Here is an 18,304-nt window from a genome sequence, read left to right on the forward strand (position 1 = left end):
GGAAAAGCCAAAATTTATAGAGACAAAGTAGAATGTGGGCGGGGGGGGGGGGGCAGGGAGCAGGGATGGGGAATTAGTGTTTAACAGGGAAAGGTTTCCATTTAGAATGTTGAAAAGGTTCTGGAGATGGATGGTGGTGATGGTTGTACAACATGAATGTACTTAATCCCCTGAACTGAAAAATGGTCAAGATGGTAAGTTTTGTTTATATATATATATATATATATATATATAGAGAGAGAGAGAGAGAGAGAGAGAGAGAGAGAGAGAGAGAGTTATATACACAGGCACACACATGCATATATATGCAATTATGTATATATACAAACTATATATACACTTTATAACTAAAACCAGTAAAGAAATAACCTATAGTTCTGTCATCCAGACAGCCCCATTAACACATGTATTTGTAATTATGTGTTATATAAATGTACACATAATTTAAAAAATTCGAAGAAAGGTATATAATTAAAAATCTACCCGCTTCCCAATCTCTACTGAATCCCAGTGTCTCTCTACAAAATAAATGTTCTGGTTCTAGCTTTAGAAAGATAGTTTTGAGTTTTTACTTAATGATCTGTATATGAAAGTTACACTAAAGCAGTCATGCTGTCACTCAGAAATTCCTGCCAGATGCTGTCTGTGTGCTCTTCCTTGTTTGACAGTTCCACAGAATTCCATTCTGTGGATGGAACAGTTTCTGTAATCCTTCTGCTGTTGGTGGACACTTGTTTCCAGTTTTGTATATAATTATTACAGTCTGCACTGTCGTGAACATATTTTGGCATTATCTAAAGACACACAGGTCAAGTTCTTCGTAGTGTAATTTCTGGGTCTCAGACTATGTCCATTTAAGGCTTTGATGGATGCTCTCCGATTGCTCTCCAATAGCTTGTTCCCTGCGGTCTCATCGATAACCAGTGTCAAGGGTTGGGGTGTTTTTTCTTACCAGTTTTAGATGTGATAAATATTCCATCATTTTTATTTGCTTGAGCTACTATTTGAGCGATCATCTGGGCCAGGCCACAAGGCAAGCCCTTTGCTTATGTTATCACATCTTAACATACCCCTGAGGCATAAAGAGAAAATGAGGACTAAGGTCCTCAGCCCTGCCTTATTTACACATCGCCGGCCAGACTGTCAAGGGCGACATCAGCACGAGGCAGCTCTCATTTGTCACTTAAATCTTCCAGTGTCTGTCTATAAACAACCCTCTGGTGACCTCTTGTGCTCACAGCTTTTTCCTTCTTTGGGCAAATTCCCAGGAGGGGGATTTCAGAGTGATAGTGCCATAATCTTTTTTGGAATGTTTAAGGGGTCTGGTTGGCTGGTCCTCTGTTCAGTGAATCTGTAAGCCAAGGCTGGCCCTGTGGCCTCCCCTTCTGTCGATGTGGCTTCCCCTGGCCATCCCAGTCTATCCAGGGAGTAAGTCCATTTATTGGCTTCAGGTTAGGGGTGAACCAGGAGCTCCCTAGTCTCTGAAACTCCCACTTGCTTCCCTCAGTGGAGTTGAGAGCTTCTGGTGGACTCTAGGGATGTCTGCCAAGGCATCTGCCTTTGCTTTCTTGGGTCTTTGAGGTTTGGGGCCCCTTTTCCCATAGGACAACCCTTCCTGGCTCTAGGTTGGGGAATGTTTTCTGGATCGAGATCAGACCTCGTTTATTCTAGGGTGGAGGAAGACTATGCTTGAGGTTTATGGTGTGTGGGGGTGTTTGCTGGCTACTTGTGTTCTGAGTCCCTATCTTCTTTCAATGCCCCATTGAAGGAATCCCACTCTCCCCAACAGGAGGGCTGAGCCTGTCAAGGGGAGGGCCTCTCCATCACAAGGTGGAAGCCAGAGGTCCATGGCCTGTCACTGGCTGTGTGGTCATGGGTAACTCTCAGCCTCTCTGTGCCTCCATGTTCCTTTGGAAGAGAACTCAAGAGAGTCTGGTTCTGTCTCCCTGTTGTTGGGTGTGGGGGACTTTGTGGCAGGGATGTCAGTGTTCAACACTTGGGTGGAACGTGTGGGAGGGAAGCAGCCTCCCAGGGCTAAACTGGGGATCAGTGACCTACGGGCTGGACCCCTTTTGCCACTGGATCCACAGATTTGCCCTGACCCCATTCAGTGACAGATTTAGTTTTGCACGCTCTGTGGCCCAGAGATCATCTTTCATCCATGACCTCAGCCTACTCTGCCCCCTGGCCCCTCTCTCTTATCAGTCCCCTGGGGCAGTGGGAATTTTTGTCCCGCAATTGAGTGGGAGTGGCAGCAAGCAGCCATCTGTCCTGAGAGAGGCCTGTGCCCTCCAGCCTGGGTGGTGCCCAGACTGAAGCCTCATCTTGGACTGGCTGAAAAAGGTGACCCCCGATATCCAACAGGCCCAGCTGCTTCCCACTCCTGTGCTGTTGCTTTGCTGAGCCTGGTGGTATATGACAGGAAGGGACAGAGATGACCCCCTAAGCACAGCCCCCATCTGGAGCTTTTTCTGGAATGGTGAGCATATACTCAAGCCAGGCATGCACTGACAAGGAAGACAGCTTCCCTCAGCTTAGGGGAATCCAAGGGGAGCTACCTTGGAGGTCAGGGCCATGTGGAGACCCTAAGGAGGTCCAGGAGAGCAGCCTCCTATATAAAATAATTCTGCCAGTGCATCAGGGCCCATAGCCTGCCCAGGGGCCAGACAAGTACTTCTTTTCTTTTTAAATAAAAACGTAAATCTGTGAAGTATAGCACACATACAGAAGTATATGAAAACATGTAGTGTTTAAAGAACCACAGATAGAACACACATGTACACTCTGCCCGGGACAAGAAATGGAATGCTTTACAATCCCAGAAGCCCCCCTCCCCCGGGTGCTTAGACCTGATCACAGCCCTTTCCCTCCCTCCTTTCACCGTCCACCCCTCTCCCCTTGCCAGAGGCAACCACTATTCTCAATTTTGTTTTTACACTACCTTTATTTTCTGACCCTGGAAGATCTTATGAACCTTGGGCAAGTGGTGAGCTAATTTTCCTCACTTGTACCGTAATACTGTTACTCAGCTGTTGTAGTTTCACTGTGTCTTACCCTAACCAACACATTCACTTGTTCTTGAACTTAATGTAAGTGGAGTCATGTCTGTTTTTTCCAAGGTGTCTTTTGCTTAATGTTATTTTTAAAATTGACCCATGTTACTGCTGCTATAACTCATTCATGTTTTAATTAATAGACATTTAAGATTTTATTTGAGAGAGAGCATGAGTGGGAGTGGGGGCTAGAGGGTAAGGGAAAGAGAGGACCCCAAGCAGACTCCTTGCTGAGTATGGAGTCCCACACGGGGCTTAATCTCACAACCCTGAGATCATGACCTGATCCAAAACCAAGAGTTGGATACCCAACCGCCTGAGCCACCCAGGTACCCTAATTAATAGACATTTTTAGAACAGTTTTAGATTTACAGAAAAATTGAGTAGTACATAGAGTTTCCAATTACCTCGCACAGTCTCCTTATATCAATATGGTACATTGATTACCATTAATGAACCAAGATTGATACATTATTATTTTTTAAGATTTTATTAGAGAGCAAGAGAGTGAGTGAGAGAGAGCATGAGTGTGTGGGGAGAGGGTGGATGGGGCAGAGGAAGAGGGAGAAGCAGACTCTCCAATGAGCAGGGAGCCCAACCCTGGGCTTGATCCCAGAACCCGGGACGATAACCTGAGCCGAAGGCAGATGCTTAACCAATTGAGCCACCCTGGCCTCCCGATACATTATTGTTAATAAAAGCCCATCGTTTATTTACATGTTCTTAGTTTTTACCTGATGTCCTTTTTCTGTTTCAGGACCCCCACGATCGTACATCACATGTAGTTATCACGTCTCCTTAGGCTCCTCTTGGCTGTGAAAGTTTCTCAGACTTGATTTGCTTTCGATGACCTTGACGATTTTGAGGAGGACTGGTCAGAGATTTTGTAGGATACCTCATTCATTTTTTATTGCAATGTGATGTAATTTCATTGCTATATAATAATGTATAATATTCTAGTGTATAATGTATGGTTTTAACACTCACACCTTACTAATTCTTCCATCAGTGGACATTTCAGTTCCTGATTTTTTATTTCAAACAGTGCTGCTGTATATACTTTTGTATGTGTCTTTTAGTGCACATAAGCACACCTTTCTATAGAGTTATACCCAGAGGTGGAATTGGTGGGTACAGGGCATGGGTATGTTCAGTTTTACCAGTTGTTGTCAAACTGTTTTCCAAAGAAGTTGTATAAATTTACAGGTACAACTGCAGTCCTTTGGGGCGCCTGGGTGGCTCAGTTGGTTAAGTGTCTACCTTCGGCTCAGGTCATGATTTCAGGGTCCTCAGTTTGGGCTCCCTGCTCAGTGAGGAGTCTGCTTCTCCCTCTCCCTCTGATCCTCATCCCCACTTGTGCTCTCTCTGTCTCAAATAAATAAATCTTAAAAAAAAAAAGACAACTGCAGTTCTTTGTCTCACTTCCTCACTAGAATTTGATATTATCAATCCTTAATTGTTTGCAACAGAGTAGATGTGAGATGATACAGTGATTTTAATTTACATTTTCTGTTATATAACAAGATCAAATATCATTTCATATGTTTAGGAACTGTGTTTCCTCTTCTGTAAAATCGCCCCCCCATTCTTCTGTTGGGTCGTTTATTTTTCTCTTTTTCATTCACAGAAGTTCTTTATATATTCTAGATATAATTCAGAATGGGAGTGGCAAAAATCTTCCAGTTTATGGCTTGACTTTTCATTCTCTTTATAATAGCTTTTTTTTTTTTTAAGAGTTTTATTTATTTATTTGTCAGAGAGCACAAGCAGGGGGAGAGGCAGGCAGAGGGAAAAGCAGGCTCCCCGCCGAGAAGGGAGCCCGATGCGGGGCTCAACCCCAGGACCCCAGGATCATGACCTGAGCCAAAGGCAGACTCTTTACCGACTGAGCCACCCAGGCAGGTAGGGATCCAATTTTATTCTTTTTTTTTTTTTTTTAAGATTTAGTTGTTTATCAGAAAGAAAGCACAAGCAGAGAGAGAAGCAGGCTTCCTGCTGAGCAAGGAGCCCGATGTGGGACTTGATCCCAGGACCCTGAGATTATGACCTGAGCTGAAGGCAGATGCTTAACCGACTGAGCCACCCAGGTGTCCCTTTATTGATTTTTTTTCATTTATATTTAAACATGCATCACCACCAATTATTGCAAAACTGCTTCTCTCACTGACCTATGAAGCCAGCTGTGTCCTAAGTCAGGTGTTCCCAGATAAGCGCATCTGTCTCTGCACACTCCCTTCCCTACTGTCAGTCCATTTTCTGTCCTAGCACCTGCACTGTGCTGTCTTAATTACTACCACTTTATAAAAATTGTCGGTATTTGGAAAAGCAAGACCCTCTGACATCATTCTTAGCAGTGCTTTGGGTATTTTTAGCTGTCTTACCATAAAATTGTTAGTTTCAGAGGGTCAAATATATATATATATATATATTTTAAAGATTTTATTTATTTATTCGACAGAGATAGAGACAGCCAGCGAGAGAGGGAACACAAGCAGGTGGAGTGGGAGAGGAAGAAGCAGGCTTATAGCGGAGGAGCCTGATGTGGGGCTCGATCCCATAACGCCGGGATCATGCCCTGAGCCGAAGGCAGACGCTTAACCGCTGTGCCACCCAGGCGCCCCCAAATATATTTTTTAATTTAGATTCACAATTTTCGAAAGGGCATATGGTAAAATTTCCTTAGTGTGCCTTTCTTCTCCCAGTTCCCTCCTCTAGAAGTGACTATAGTTAGTTTTCTGTGTATTTCTCTAGAACTAATCTGAAGTTGCCCAAGTTTGTGTGTGCATACCACCCCACTTCTTGCAGCTGCAGAGTTCACCAGCAGTTTATTTAAAAAGCAAACTCTTAATTTTTTTTTAAGACTTTGTTTATTTGAGAGAGAGAGAGAGAGCACGCACAAGTAGGGGGAGGGCAAAGGGAGAGGGAGAAGCAGCTCCCAGCTGAGCAAGGAGCCAACATGCAGCTTGATCCCAGGACCCCAAGATCATGACCTGAGCTGAAGGCAGACCCTTAACTGAGCTACCCAGGTACCCCCGAACTCTTAATTTTCAATGAAAACTGTTTCTTAGCAAATCCTGATTTATACATATTGAAGAGATATAAATGTTAAACTTTATATATACTTAGTCCTAAATCAAGTCATTTTGAGTAGTTTCTGAAATTACAAAATATACTTTATAATTTCTACTCATTTTGTTGGAAAAGCAATCAGTATTGCTTCCCCAACAGTTCGTAGCGGACTGCTGGACACATTTGTGTCTCTTCCTGCTTCAGGGAATCACATTAGTGGCATGGATTGTTTTTCAGAACAGGAACGTCTGGGTCATGCTGAAATCTTTCAGAGATAGCGCAACGGGAATAACAAATTTAGTATGTTCTTAGAGTGTTACTATTAATTATATTTGGGGTTGCCTGTCAGCTTCTGTTATCCTATTTGCTCTTTCATTTTTTCTGTTGATTTGATAGTGTTGCCCGTCTGTCTTCTGCTTGCAGTGTGTCTGCATCTGTGGCCGACCGGTAGCTTTACTGTGCTTCTGGACGACACAGGCCCCAGGCCACTTAGAGCAGTGACCTCTGTGCCCATCTAGAGTTTCCCTTAGTGTGAGTCTGTTGGTGAAGAACTCTGTTCTTGTTTGTCTGAAAATATCTTTATTTTACCTTGATTCTTCAAATACTGTATGTTTTTTCCAGGTTTAGAATTCTAGGTTGCCAGTAATTCCTTTCAGCCCATGAAGCCACCATTCTGGTTTTCCAGCCTCCACTGATCCTGTGAAGCCAGCAGTGTCACTCCCGTAGAGGTAAAGGGAATGGCATTTTTACTTTTTCCCCATCTGCTGCTTTTAAGATTTTCTCTTTGCCTTTGGTTTTCTGCAGTTCACTGTACCTTGTCTACTGCAGGATTTCTTTTTATTTATCCTGTTTGGGGTTTGTTGGGATTCGTGCATCTGTGGATTGCTGTCTTCTCTCACTCCTAGGAAATTCTCAGTCATTATCTCTTCAAATAATACCCTTCTCATACTCTTGTCATCTGAAACCACGATGAGATGTATGTTTGTCACCTTTCTCAGTCTGTCTTCCAGGTATTTTCATCTTTCTTCCATATTTTCCAGCTTTCTTTCTCCGCTGCTTTCTGGTTAACTTCTTAACTGTCTTCCACTTCATTTGTTATTTTGCTGTGTCCACTCTGATGCCACATCAGTCTACCCAGTTTTTAATTTTGGTGATTGGGCTTTTTATTTCTAGGATTCTATTTGATTTTCCTATCTGCTCTATATGTTCACTTATAATTTCCTGTCTCCTGCAGATTTTCAAGTATGTTTCTTTCTTTTTTTTTTTTTAAGATTTTTATTTATTTGAGATAGAGCGAGAGAGAGAGTGAGAGAGCACCAGCAAGGGGAGCGGCAGGCAGAGGGAGAAGCAGGCTCCCCACTGAGCGGGGAGTCCAATGCTGGGCTTGATCCCAGGACCCGGGATCATGACCTGATCCAATGGCAGACATCTAACCAACTGAGCCACCCAGGCATCCCTCAAGTATGTTTGTTTTTCTTTCTTTATTTTTTTAAGATTTTATTTATTTAGTTGAGAGAGAGAACGGGTAGTGGGGACAGGCAGAGACGGGGGGTGGGGGTGGGAGAGAGAGAGAGAGAGAGAGGCAGGCAGACTCCCTGCTGAGCAGGAAGCCTGATGTGGGGCTGGATCCCAGGACCTGGAGATCATGACCTGGGCTGAAGGCTGATGCTCAACTGACTGAGCCCCCCAGGCGCCCTGTTTATTTTTCTTTAAACAAAGTAAGCCAGGGTGTTTTTTGATATATATCTCATACTTCTAATATGTGAAGTCTAGATGGATCTGTAATGTTTATTTCTGCTGCGTCTCACTCATGGTGCCTTATTTTCTTGTGTACTTGTTTAGCTTTTACTGTAGGCTGTTTTGTAAAATAATTGTGTAGATCTCCTAAGACATAAAATGGAGGTGCCTTCCTCTAGGGAGGACTGGCATTTATTTCTGCCTGGGGCTTAGGAGTGCTGCCTGTGACTTTAAATTCATAGACTACCCCTAAGATACAGTTTGGGCTGCATATCCTCGAGAGCCAGTGCTGCCTACAGCCCTTTGAGTTTTTGGGAAGGAGGGCAGCTTCATTTCTGGTTTGCCTTTATCCTGAGGTGTTAGCCCTTTGGGATCACAGCTTAATGTCCTATGAGGCTTCTAACTTTTGGTGGGCCCTGGATTTGACTTTGCCTTTTTCACTCCGTGAGCTCCCCAAACCCCTGCTCATGTTTTCAGAGCTTAGCTTATTTGGAGAGGTAGATGCCACAAGGGGAAAAGCAACCTTGGAGATTCTGATGATCTCTCCTTGCCGCTTCTTAGATTTTGGCCTGGAAGTTCTGTACTGTCTTGTGGTTTTTCGATGCTTCTATGCGGATTAAAAAAAAATATTTATCCCAGCATTTTAAAATAAACTTTTTATTTTAGAATATTTATAAACATATGGAAAAATGAGCACATGGCGTGGAAGGTTCTTATGTTCCACAGACCCAACTTCCCCTAACTTTAACATTTCACAATAATATGGTACGTTCGTCACAGTACTTACACATTATTATAAACCAGTATTTATATGTTGTTAACAATTAAAGTTCATAGTTCATTCAGACTTCTTTGGTTTTGCCTCTTTCTGTTCCAGGATCCCATCCAGGATCCCATATTACGTTTCGTTGTCATGCATCCTTAGGCTCCTTGTGGCTGTGATAGTTTCTCAGATTTTCCTTGTTTTCGATGACCTCTGCAGTTTTAAGGAGGACCAGTCACGTATTTGGAGAATGTCTTAGGGATTTGTCAGATGTTTCCTCTTCGATTAGACTGACGTTATGTGCTTTGGGGAGGAAGACCACAGGTAAAATGCTACTCTCATCACTTCATATCAAGGGTACATGCTCTCAAAATGACCTCATTTGGCTGAGGTAGTGTCTGCAGGTTTCTCCACTGTGGGTAACTTTCCCCAACCACACTGCCATGTACTCTAGGGGAGGTCACTGGGCACCACTGCTACTTACGGAACGGGAGTTATGGTTCACGTCCATGAGGACAGAGTTATCTACAGAAAATTCTTCTGCATGGGAGATTTCTAATCTCTCCTATTTATATCAGGATAGACTCATGGATATTTATTTTAAACTTTGGATTATAAGCCAGTACACCATTATTTTGTGCTTAAATTTAGTTTTGGCCATTCAGAGCTTTTTCGTTTGGCTCCTCTGTCCCTTTGACATAACCCCATCTTTGATCATTGGCTTTTTGTTTGTTAAGTACTTCTGTACTTCATGACACTACAGTGTTCTCCAGGCGTGTGTTGTACATTTTCTGCCCTGGCCCTGGAATCTGCCATTTCTCTAAGATTTGATTCCTTTCATTGGAGAATGGTTATGAGAAACCTGAAACTAAGTATGCTCATTGCTACTGCAGTGCCCTTGCTTCCTGGCCCCTCAGTTGATGGTGCAAGGAAGTGCACAGACACATACACCTAACTAGAAATATTTCTCTTTTTTTTTAATATTTTATTTATATTTTGACAGCGCAAGCAGGGGGAGCGGCAGAGGGAGAGGGAGAAGCAGACTCCCAGCTGAGCAGGGAGCCTGATATGGGGCTCGATCCCAGGACCCTGGGATCATGATCTGAGCTGAAGGCAGCCACTTAACCGAGCCCCCCAGGCGCCCCTAGAAATATTTCTATATAGGATCATCTATATCAGTATTAAATGAAATATTAATTTATGCTGGTATCTCCAACCGTAATTCATTACGTGAGTCATTCTAGCCTTCTCCCCTTGCTTATCTGTAACCTCCCGCTCCAACAGTGAGAACACTGGCTCCCACCATCCGCCATCTGTATCACAGTATCATCAGTTACTCTGTGACCATCATTATCGGGAAACTTAACTTCCTCCTGTTTTTAAAAAATGAATGATAGAATATTGTACACACTGTCCTGCACTTGAATGTTTCACTGGCAGCCATCATCGACTGGGTATCATTCCTTGCTGGTTCACACAGATCGACCTTGTATTTTTGAAGGTTGCATAACGTCCATGGTATTAATGTCCTTAGTTTATTCAACATCTTTCCTATCGATGGGCATCTGGACTATTTCGTTTTTTGTACATAATCCTACCGCAGGATTACGTTGCTTCTGTGAACATGTGGGAGGTTTTCACTAAAGGGAAGTGCTTGATCAAAGGGTGTGGATGTTTAAAAACCTCAGTGATTTGTGCAGTTGCCCTCCAAAGCCTGGGCCAGTTGATACGCTCACCATCAGCATGAATACAGTTTTCTGATGCCAGCTGCAAGGCAGAGATCAGTACCCGTCAACCTGTGGTTTTTGCCAATCACGTGAAGGGAATTTGCTCGTTGTCATAGGCACAGCAAATGCCTATGACAAACTAACTCTAACTCTAGATAGGTGTATTTTGGTCCAAATTTTTAACTTTTTACAGTCAATTTATCCCTTTTCTCCTGGGATTTTGCATCCTGCTTGGAAAGCCTTGTCATCTTCCATGATCTTAGTACTTTTATGGTTTTCTTAAAAAACCCCAGATATGTAAATAGGCATAACGAACACCCGCATATCTAACACGTGTGTTTTTTTTTTTTTTTTTCAGATTTTGAACTTTGTATACACCACACTTGGTTTCCACTGTGCCGAGGGATTTCTGTCGATATCTGCAGTTCTAGTTTACTCATTTTCACTGCTGCCGAGTCCTCTAAACCCGTCTCAAAGGCACGTACCTGTTTCCCTGCTGCTGTTGGTCACTTCGGTGGTTCTGATGCTTTTATACACATGCTGGTGTGACTCTTCCAGGACGCGTGAGGACTCTCTAAGGTGGTGCAGGAGTGGGCCCGCCAGGCTGTATGGTGAGGGCGTACAGAGAGCTGCCAGAGCACTTGTTCTGCGGCGTAGAGGGTGGTTCTCCACCTCCTTGGTGTCACACGGCCCGTTTGTCAGCTGCTGGGCACGAATGCTGTCTCACAGGGAATTGGCTGGTAGGGCTGTACATCTCTTATTTAGAAGCCATTCACATACTCTTTCGTCTGGGTCATTTAGCGCTTTTTTCCTTTTAGGGGTATAGTTTCATTTTTCAAAAATTTTTTTTGATGCATTTGCAATTGATTCGGTATAAGGGGGATACAGCTGTTTTTTTCAAGATGACCAACAACATAGCCAATATTCCGACTTTCACCTACTAAAATGAAATGCCACCTTTCTCACACTGTGCATTTAACCTGGAGCCTTATATCTGAGGGGTTTGCTACACTTCCTTGCTATTCTTTTTCTTTGTTCTTGTTTGACTAAAATGTCTGCTGGTATTTTCATTTATCATTAATATATGAATTACATATTACCTCAAGATGTCAATTCCCCCTGAATTATTAAACTTCCCTAAGAACAAGATATTATCGATCTTAATAAGACTCCTGGGGCTTTTTGTTCCCTTGTAGGCATTGTCCCATCTGTTGCCTGACTGCAGACTGTCGACAGTGCTGAGTAGTGGGCTCTAGTGTACGGTGAGTGGAATTCTGGTTGTATCAATACTTGTGGTTTTTCAGTAGGTTATAAAATGGGAATTATGGATACTGCTTTTTTCATGTCAAGAATGGATGTTAGTTTATCAAATATTTTTCCATCTCGTAGTCGCTAGGACTTGTGTTTTTTGTTATTAGGTTTATAGAATCATTTATCCTTGCCTTTTTTTTTTTAAATGATACAACAGTCAGTGTATTTGGAAAATAGGGAAATCCCTCACCCCAAACCCATGCCTGGTAAATAAGCACTAAATAACCATCAAACGGCTGAATTCTGCTACCTGCTGCAGCCGCTCCAGTTCGCTCTTATCTATTCACAGTAGGAGTGTAGAATTTTACATTTTCTGTCTGAATAGTATGAGAAGCATCTCTCCATTGGTACAATCTCCAAGCTACTGACAACTTATAAAATCATCTGATTATCTCTGAAAACCCAATGACAAGACACTCAGCTTTCCCCGTACTTGAGTCATGTGACACACGAACAGACCTCCTCCCCAGAAAGTCAAGTCTAAGACCTTCCCCACCAGAAGGTAAAAACCCTTCGGGGTGCAAGGCTGGAGGCCCTCAGTGCCCATCACCCAGCCCTCCCACTGGAGAACAGTCAGCACCACACTGTGAACTTATCTTAGAATAGATTTATTTACCTGAAACCATGTCTGTGCAATGCTTGTTACCAGCACAGAAATAGACAACTGATCTCTATTTACAGTCTAAAGTCAAACATGCGTTGTGATAAATTGACATTTAGCATTTTATTAAGATAAATGCATCACAATATTCGTATTGCACCAACATCTGTCTACTGCTTCTGATTTCATTAAATAAGTTACATTTAATACAGTGCAAAATAGCTGCACACTCAAAAAAATAACTGAAGCTATGAACTGGAGGCCTACATTCTAACCTTTCCACGCCTGTAGTGTTTTCAATAAATTTATAAATAAGCAAACTGTACAGGGCCAATTAAAAAGTAGCACGTTTAAATGACACCATAGAGAAAATCTGGCTACTTACAACTGAAGGCATGCATTACAATTGAATATTGTACATTTATATAAGCCATGACATTTTGCACAGAGAAACATGGAGCCTTGGCTGATGGCTTCTAAGTTCTTAGATAAGGTTTCAGAACCTCATTCTTCTTGCAGCAAAGAAACCAAAGTTCTCTGGAGAGGCTTTCTGATTCATTAAGCTAAATTGTACATTTGTAATTATTATTTTGATTTAAAAGCTAAACCCCGTTGGTAATACACATTTCCTCCACATAACACACAATGAGTTGGGGACTTTTTTCTACTTTTCTTTTTCCCCCAACATCAATCATGCAGAGGGCTGGTAGATGTGTTGCTAAAAACGCACATGCACGCAACCGAACACCCTTATATTTCTGCAAAATGGTTTAGGAAGCGGTTACTCCAGTATTGCTGAAAAGGAAAGAGAGAGGAAATCAGCTTTAGAAATATGGGGAAGAAATGTTAGACTAACTACTTAAGATTAATAAGTGACAAGGAATAGTGAGAAGGAATATTCAGTTTGACCTTTTAAGATTTCAAGACTGGCATTTCTGATTAACTGTCCCTTAGGGGCTGCCTACACAGGGTAGCAGCTAGAAGCACCGGCTTGACAACACGGGCCCTTCATGTCGTTTGGCTAAAGAGCAAAGGCCACCCTGGCTCACAGAAGAACCCCACCAGGCAGACATATAGTCGCTTCAGATGTAACGGAAGGGAGATGGGCAAGAGGAGGGAAAGTTCTCGGTTAGCAATGCAAATGGTAAGGAAGGTGAAGCAGAGGTGAGCAGGGTGGCAGTGTGTGAAGCCTCTGGCTCCTCCCTTTCCTTTCCCTTCCTCCCAGGGTAGCCCTGCCCAGTCCTAGAAGGGGAGCTGCGGTCCTCACCCTCTCTTTGAAGAAGGCAGGCTGGGGATGCTGCACGGTGGTGGCTTTGACAAAATTGGTGGTTACGTTAAAAAGGCTGCCTTAGCTCATGGGCACTGCAGACTGCTCCGGTGGTGGGTCGCTGCTTTACAGACACCGAGCTAATGCTTGTGGGTCTCCTATTCCTGAGGTCTGCCACCTCAAAGACACTCGGGGCCGAGGCCCAGTTTGAGGGTGGCGTGGTAGCAGCTGCTCGTGGGGGAGGCTGGCACTGGCCCTGCTTGTCTGGGAGCTCGTGCAGCTCGCTCTGCACAATGTGTCACTTGCACTGTGCAGATGAAGAATGAGCCGCTGGAGTGGGATCCCAGCTGGGGGACATGTGAGATGGCCATCTTTTAGGCAAAGCCCTAGCAAAGAAGCTGTGCAAGGCCTACCTGCCCATCGGTGAGAACATGGACACATTTTGGTGAGTCTGAAAATGACACTGCCCTGTCTAGTCCTGATGGTGGCAAAAGCAGAGGCCGCCTGTGCCTTCCTGCGGGTGCTGGGTGAGGCTGGGTCTGCGCACCTGCCCCTCAGTGTAGGAGGCCTGAGGCCAGGGATGCGCCCACGACAGTACAGTGGCTGAAGAGAGGGGCTCACGTGGGCCTGTTTCTCAGCAGCAAAGCCTGAAGCAGAGCTGATAAGGGGATGCTCCCAGCGGCCCGGGCTGAGGGAAGTGGGTCCCTTAACCACCTCTGTGGCTGGACAGGCCTGAAGCTGAGAAACCACAAGACGAGCCGGGCCCAGGCCCATCTGGGGTGTGCAGGTCTCCGACAGAAGCAAACCACATCCAACTTCTTTTGTAAAGGCCGCTACATCAAGGAACCAGATCAGGAAAAGCTGACTGGTAAGTCTGGTTTCCACTGAATAGCACACCACCAAGCTCAGACATCCTGTCTTGGTTTGCAGCCAAGGTGCACTCATTGCATTTCGTCACTCAGCCGGCTTCTTTTTACGCCAAAATCGGCAAAACCTACCCTATGTCCTCTGTCATACAAACCAATCTCCCTTCCTCAGAGGCCTCAGTGAGTCAGGCCGGGACTTCCATCCCCTTATACTTGGACCTGGGAAGTTGGCAGCACCTTGCCCTGCTTAATAATATCCATTAGGGGCGCCTGGGTGGCACAGCGGTTAAGCGTCTGCCTTCGGCTCAGGGCGTGATCCTGGCGTTATGGGATCAAGCCCCACATCAAGCTCCTCTGCTATGAGCCTGCTTCTTCCTCTCCCACTCCCCCTGCTTGTGTGTGTTCCCTCTCTCACTGGCTGTCTCTATCTCTGTCGAATAAATAAATAAATAAAATCTTAAAAAAAAAAAAATCCATTAACTTTTCCCCAAACACTGAGCCTTCATATCACATCTTGGGGCTGGCCCCAGTACCTTCACTAGAACAGTCAGGGCCCCACAGGGAGGGAGCTGCTGCCTAGGCCTCCTTCACCCCGGCTCATGGTTGGTTGCTAGCAGAGCCGTGCCCTAATAACTGTGCTTTCTCGTACCCTGGAGAAAGAGAAGACAAATCTCAGCTGCAAAGGATATGACCCAGAAGGTGAAAAAAGGTGGCCACCTATTTGAGACAAACCTACGGATATGTGAATTCACTGGTTCAATTATTTCCTTTCACTAGGTTTTTACTTGTTAATGAACAAGTAGCAAGACCCTGGGATGAGTCCTTGCAGCTAGCAGACACCAGAGAACCATGAGTTTTTGAGAATCCTCATCTTGGCATTAACAAAGGCAGCGTTCCCTCAGCCTGTCCCTTGGACCAAAGCAAAACGAGTTTCTCTCCCACCAGGCCCTCCTCAAACATCCGGCTGAGCCACTGTCCAAGGCCGTGCATGGAGTCTACATCACACCTCGGGTCGGCTAACCCACCCCACGTGTGCACAGGTCCCACGCACCGTTCACTTGCTACTCTTGGAGACATAGAGCACAGCAGTACATGACACAAGGGATATTTTCGTTAGTGTCACAGCTAGCTCACTCGGTGGCAGTCACCTTTAGGCTAAAGCATCAGGATTCCAGGGAATACTCACGTTAGTTGATGGATGTTGGAAGGCATTGGAGGAAAACACCATAGTTAGGACAGTTAATGACCTACACACGGTTGGTAAGACTGATCTCGAACATGCGCAAACATTTATCCTAGTAACCATGGTGCTGGTTAGTGCCACGTTCAAATAAAAATAGTTCTATACAATATGTTCATTTGGTCATGTGCTATTTACAGATTTTTACAAAAACACACACACATATACACACATACACACACTCCCCCTTATGTTCTCTACACCAGGCTAAAACAGGCCAGCAGAAACTTGCAAACAAGTATCATGGGTGACAACCGGTGCCTGTGTATTAATTCCTACAGCTACCTATGCAGCAGAACACGATCCTTCTCCTCGAACACAGTACAACTCAAGTTCTGAGCTAAGAACTTCAGAGAAAATTGGACACCTCTGTTAGTTCAAGCTAAGCCACTTAAAAGTTAAAAACAAGACAGTTATTTTTCTGTCCATTTAAAATGTTTTATTTTCCTTTTTAAACTAGATTGTGAAGTGCCACTGAAATAGGCAATGTTGGCAGAACAATGTCTGTTACAATAAAATACATTAGACATTTAAATAAATAACCTTAAAAACTACGTGGGGGGACATGAACCCAGTCAATTGAATCTGGAACAATGTTTTCTGCACAAGCGAGAACAGGCATACCTCTTGTTAAGACTGATGTAAACAGAACCATCGGAACCCTACAGGAGAAGCAGCCGAGCGGGGCCGGGAGTGGGGGTGGGAGTGAACGGGGGCTGGGGGGTGAGGGGAGTGGCAAACCAAAAAATACTGACTGAGGTAGCAGTACTCTGCTCAGTGCAGAAAAATTGGCTTATGAATAATAATTAGACTGTGATCTCAGATTAAATCCAGATGATCATGCAAAAGACAATACATGCTATTTAGTTTTAGAAAAAAACCACACACATTCATTTCCTAAAATCTGCTGCCAATTAATTTGCTGACAATGTCTGCTGGCTCAACTATTTTTTTTATACAAGGATGAGTATTAAACAGAACACTGTACATGCTTTTTCATCTACAAAAAAATATTTGCATAAAATAGTGTTAGTTCTCTGTACATGTCAATGGACACTTTAATTATGTGTATAAAAAAGGAAAATCTTGCCCCACTGGAGTCAGAAAAGCAAAACAAAATCTAGAGTATGAAATCTCCTTCACCAGCCAATATGTTCATGTGAAAATTCATCAGAAATAGACAGTTGCTTTAAACAATAAAAAAATTAATTGATTAAGTTAAACATCTTCTTTATGTAAAACTGTCAGTCAAGACCAAAACATATCACTAAAGTTAGTGTCTGTGCTATAGACCCAGATCACCAGGGGCATTATGAGCAGCACAAACGGCCAGGAAATCCCATCGGTGCATGCCGAGAACGAGCAGGATTTGGTGGCAGGCTGCACACACTCTTTACCAGGTTCCAGGTAGTTGCGGGCCACAAACTTGAGTGTCTCGTCCATTAGAATCACAGGCAAGGAGATTTTCAGCACCATCAGCCACTGGGTCAAATTCAGCGGTGTGATCTGGAAAATAAGCTGAAACACAAAGAAACTGTCAAGCTCCCAGACCTGTGGGACAGGCAGCAAGGTCCCAGCCTCGGTCCTGGTCCCACCAGCGCTTACTGGCAACGGTTCCACGTAGAGGATGAGGAAGTGGAGCGACATGGACAGGCAGATGGAGCCCACGAGCCAGATGTTCTCCCAGGGGGGCATCCTCAGCAGGGACTGGTTTTCAGACAAGCTGCAGAACAATGAGAGGTACGTGAACTATGCCCGCCCAAAAGGCAAAAAAGGCCTTTGTAACAACCAGTGCCCAAGGCCGTTCGGAGCTATGCTTCAGTAAGGCAGCAGCTAACCTGGCCTTGCCCACTGACCTAATTCTACTGAGTGAAGTTTCTACTGTGGCAAAGTTAAAGGAAGAATGTTCAGATGTAGGACAAACTTCCAATTTTAAATCTAGGCTTCGGCACAGCAGACTCCCTTTCAATGGACTCAAAGCCGCTCTCAATTACTCTTGATATTGACGCTATTTCGAAATTTCCTTTTTTGTCACTGGCTTAATTGGATGATACCATTTGTCTCGCTGCTAAAGGGCAAGAGTGCCTTCCCTGTGGGCACGGGCAAACAGGGGTACGGAGGGCCCTATTTTTGGCCCCCACTGTCTCCTAAGGAACATGTGGTTAAGCACTCCCACTACTTCCTGGAGGTGATGACGACTGAAGCTTTTAAAACCGGTGCTGCTTGTTCTCCTTTCTTTCTGGGAGGGTGGAGCTTTCCTGCAATCCTCTAGCAACCACGACACCCAGGTCCCCGCTGCGCTGGCTGGCGGGGCTCTTGCCCCAGCTTGTCGAGGACTCACTGACCTGTTGAGGGCGTTACACATCTCTATGGTTACAAGAACAGACAGCGCCATTGTCATCGGGTACGGGGACTCGAAGATTGCACAATCCACTCCTTCAAAATCCGGGTTGTCATCTTTACACTGTAGGAAGTGGCTCTGCAACAAATGCCCAATCAAGTTCCTGATCAGCCAAGTACATTTCCAAGGTCCATGGCCCTGCTCCACAGGAAGCCCAGTGCACAGACCCACACAGGATCTCACCCCATCTCCCAGAGAAGCCCTGGGTCCTCAAAATCATCTTAGATGCAACTGCTTATTTTTTGAATGTTAAAATGATCTGATAGGCA

General features: G+C 44.3%; 1 protein-coding gene and 1 long non-coding RNA gene across 6 annotated transcripts in view; one reads left to right on the forward strand and one right to left on the reverse strand.

Moving 5' to 3' along the window:
• Nucleotides 1-75: 75 nt before the first annotated feature.
• LOC125283047 (uncharacterized) lies at nucleotides 76-16,718 on the forward strand. Of its 3 annotated transcripts, none has more exons than XR_008956994.1 (5): nucleotides 4,980-5,140; nucleotides 6,744-6,850; nucleotides 7,394-7,583; nucleotides 8,526-8,946; nucleotides 10,708-16,718. It is a non-coding gene; the product is annotated as an uncharacterized LOC125283047 (long non-coding RNA). The 3 variants fall into 3 exon arrangements; XR_008956992.1 differs by having other exon boundaries at nucleotides 4,980-6,653; nucleotides 8,737-8,946; nucleotides 10,708-14,874; XR_008956993.1 differs by lacking the exon at nucleotides 4,980-5,140 and adding an exon at nucleotides 76-4,955 and having other exon boundaries at nucleotides 7,394-8,946; nucleotides 10,708-14,874.
• Nucleotides 12,256-18,304, reverse strand: part of ATP2A2 (ATPase sarcoplasmic/endoplasmic reticulum Ca2+ transporting 2) — a 57,331-nt gene continuing 51,282 nt past the window's right edge. For 2 of the 3 annotated variants that reach the window (XM_044389856.3, XM_026514859.4), the window contains exons 18-20: nucleotides 17,980-18,113; nucleotides 17,240-17,357; nucleotides 12,256-17,152 (exon numbers count right to left, since the gene is read on the reverse strand). In XM_044389856.3, coding sequence (XP_044245791.1) covers nucleotides 16,883-17,152; nucleotides 17,240-17,357; nucleotides 17,980-18,113 — 522 coding nt within the window. In that variant the 3' untranslated portion in view covers nucleotides 12,256-16,882. The remainder of the gene's footprint in view (nucleotides 17,153-17,239; nucleotides 17,358-17,979; nucleotides 18,114-18,304) is intronic. The other variant, XM_044389855.3, reaches the window with a different exon arrangement.

The sequence above is a fragment of the Ursus arctos genome, unplaced genomic scaffold (assembly GCF_023065955.2).
Source record: "Ursus arctos isolate Adak ecotype North America unplaced genomic scaffold, UrsArc2.0 scaffold_34, whole genome shotgun sequence".
Classification (NCBI taxonomy): domain Eukaryota; kingdom Metazoa; phylum Chordata; class Mammalia; order Carnivora; family Ursidae; genus Ursus; species Ursus arctos.